We start from the raw sequence: 2500 nt of genomic DNA, 5'->3' as shown, positions 1-2500 counted from the left end.
TACATTCAGTCCCACTCAGAGGTCTGGGCAGCTGGCAGATCTCTCTCCAGCGGTCCTTCTCCGTGTCGTACTCTAGAACGCTCCTCACAGTCACTTCCTGTCCCTCTGTCCACTTCCTGCCTCCGAACAGCAGGAGGCGCCCCGAGGAGGCGACCGCCAGCCCGTAGCTGCATGAGCCAATGAGGAGCGGTCGTAGGCGGGTCCAGCGGCCCGCCAGCGGATCATAGCGCTCGATGTCACAGAAGGGCTCGTACATCCCCAGCAGCGAGTAGATCAACCCGCCCACCACCGCCATGCGGTGGCCGAAGCGCGCGATGGACATGGGCGCTCTCTTCTCCCAGACTCCGCCCCCACCGCCCACGTCCAAAAACAGGACCTCCCGACTGCTCTCCTGCTGGTTGCCGCGGCTACCGCCCGGGACGCCGCCCCGGGGGTCGCCTGGCCGATCGCCAGGCAGTCCTCCGGACACGTACAGGCCTCGCCCCAGCGCGGCGGAGGCGTGTCCGTACAGGGGGCGGGGCAGAGGCGCGGCTCGCCTCCACGCCCCCGATGACATGTCGTAGTACTCCACTGAGGCCAGCGAGGCGTGCGTGTCGGAGCGCGTCTGCCCTCCCCCTACGGTGTATATCGTGTCCTCGGCAACGCAGCAGGCGAACCGGGCTCTCCTCTCGAGCATGGGCTCCGCCTCCTCCCAGCATGCAAAGCGAGGGTCGTACCGCCACACCCGATTGGTTGTAGTCACGGCTGGAGACTTCCCTCCCTCTTCAGCTTCCCCTACAAACTCCTCTCCACCAATCACAAACAGGAACCCTCCAACGGTGCACACGCAATGGTTCTGCAGTCGCCGCGGGAGACCGGCGGCCAGCGATGACAGCTTCCTGTTCCTGAGGTCAAAGGTCATCACCTGCTGCTCTGGGGAATCCGGGCTGGCCCCGCCCCCTACCAGCAACACGTGATTGGCCGACGCCCTGAGGGTCGAGTGCCTGCTCTGTCTGATAGGGCGAGCCGACCCTTGCTCATGGTACTCCAGCGCTCTTGTCACCTGACTCCTCATCAGAGGAGTGGCCATTGCTGGGTGGGCGTGTCTTAGCTTGGCGAGGTCGGAGGGGGAAACCAATCCGAAGCGCAGCCGGCTGAGCAACAGGTTCGAGCGGACCAGTGGGAACGGCCCGTTCTCATCCAGCCAATCCAGGGCCAGCCTCACTAGCTCCGCCTCCTTAATGCCCGGCATCTCCTCCGCCTCCAGCACGGCGGTCAGCGATTGGACGTTCAGCTCCAGAAGACCCCCCCTGTCCTCCCGCAACAGCCCGACTATCTCCGCGGCGATGGTTTGATTGGCTGCGGCGAGGGCGTCCGGAAGGGCGTGGCGCTCCGCCAGGTTAGCGTAGCGGCAGCAGGTGCCGGCCGACAGCCCGTCGCGGAGGAAGCGCTCGCACATCGACACGGCCTCGTCCGCCTGCAGGTACCTTGCCGTCTCCAAGACCAGCGGGAGGGTGGGGGGCGACAGGCAGAGCCAGCCGGAGTACAGGAAGTCCAGGAGGATGTCCAGCCCCTGGGGCGTCAGCGCCGGGAGGCTGACGGCGGCTACCTGCCGCTCCGCCGTGCCCTCGCTGAACAGGGCCCAGAAGTAGTCGCTGGAGCTGGCCAGGAGGGCGCGGTGACACGGGAAGGACACGCCCCCCGCCTCCAGGACCACGTCGCACATCCTGCCCTCAGAACGCAGCCGCTGGAACCGCGAGAGGAGCTCCGTCCTCTGGGAGGAGCTGTAGAGGAGAGTGTACTCCTCCATTCACAGGAGGAGAGAGGAGGAGAGAGACGGGGGGAAGCGAGAGAGAGAGAGAGAGAGAGAGACGGGATGGCGGAGGAGGAGGAGGGGAGAGCGTCGTCTGAAGAGGCCGAGGGTGGAGAGGGAGAGAGATTAAATATAGACGAGAGAAGGGGAGGGTAAAACGCAGGAAGAACAAACAAAAGGAGGTCAAGAGAGGTGACTGAGAGGCAGAGAGGGAAAGGAGAGAGAAATGGAGAGAGCGAAGGGGCGGAGGACGGGATAGGGAGAGAACGAGAGAGCGTAAAGAAGAGCAGGTTAAAAGGGAGGAGGAAGAGAGAGAGGGAGAAGGGAGGAGAGGAGAAGAGACGGGGAGGAAGGAGAGAGCTCGGTGCCCTGCGTCGAAGTCTCTCCGTCTGTGTGTGTCTCTCTCTCCGCAGCAGCAGGCATCTGACACGTTAACGGTCTGATAGGAAGGTGCCCCACACACACACACACACACACACCCCTGCACTGTGACCTCTCTCAGTATGTGAGTAGATGTGTTAGCTGCCCTTTTCTCTCTGTCCAGGAGGGAGTATCTTCAACAGAAGGTGCCAATACACACACACACACACACACGGCCATACACGTGCACGCACACACAAACGCACGCATCCACATGCACACACACACACACGGCCGTACACATTCACGCACACACAAATGAACACACACATACACACACACACACAC

General features: G+C 63.0%; 1 protein-coding gene across 1 annotated transcript in view; it reads right to left on the bottom strand.

The window, feature by feature from the left end:
• Nucleotides 1–1789, bottom strand: part of klhl34 (kelch-like family member 34) — a gene marked incomplete at both ends in the record, with an annotated part of 1812 nt that extends 23 nt beyond the window's left edge. Inside the window, one exon of the mRNA XM_084443616.1 lies at nucleotides 1–1789. This exon is cut by the window's left edge and continues 23 nt beyond it. Coding sequence (XP_084299742.1) covers nucleotides 1–1789 — 1789 coding nt within the window.
• Nucleotides 1790–2500: the final 711 nt, after the last annotated feature.

The sequence above is a fragment of the Borostomias antarcticus genome (genome assembly GCF_949987555.1).
Source record: "Borostomias antarcticus genome assembly, chromosome: 9".
Lineage (NCBI taxonomy): Eukaryota > Metazoa > Chordata > Actinopteri > Stomiiformes > Stomiidae > Borostomias > Borostomias antarcticus.
This window is presented reverse-complemented; position numbering and strand designations above follow the sequence as displayed.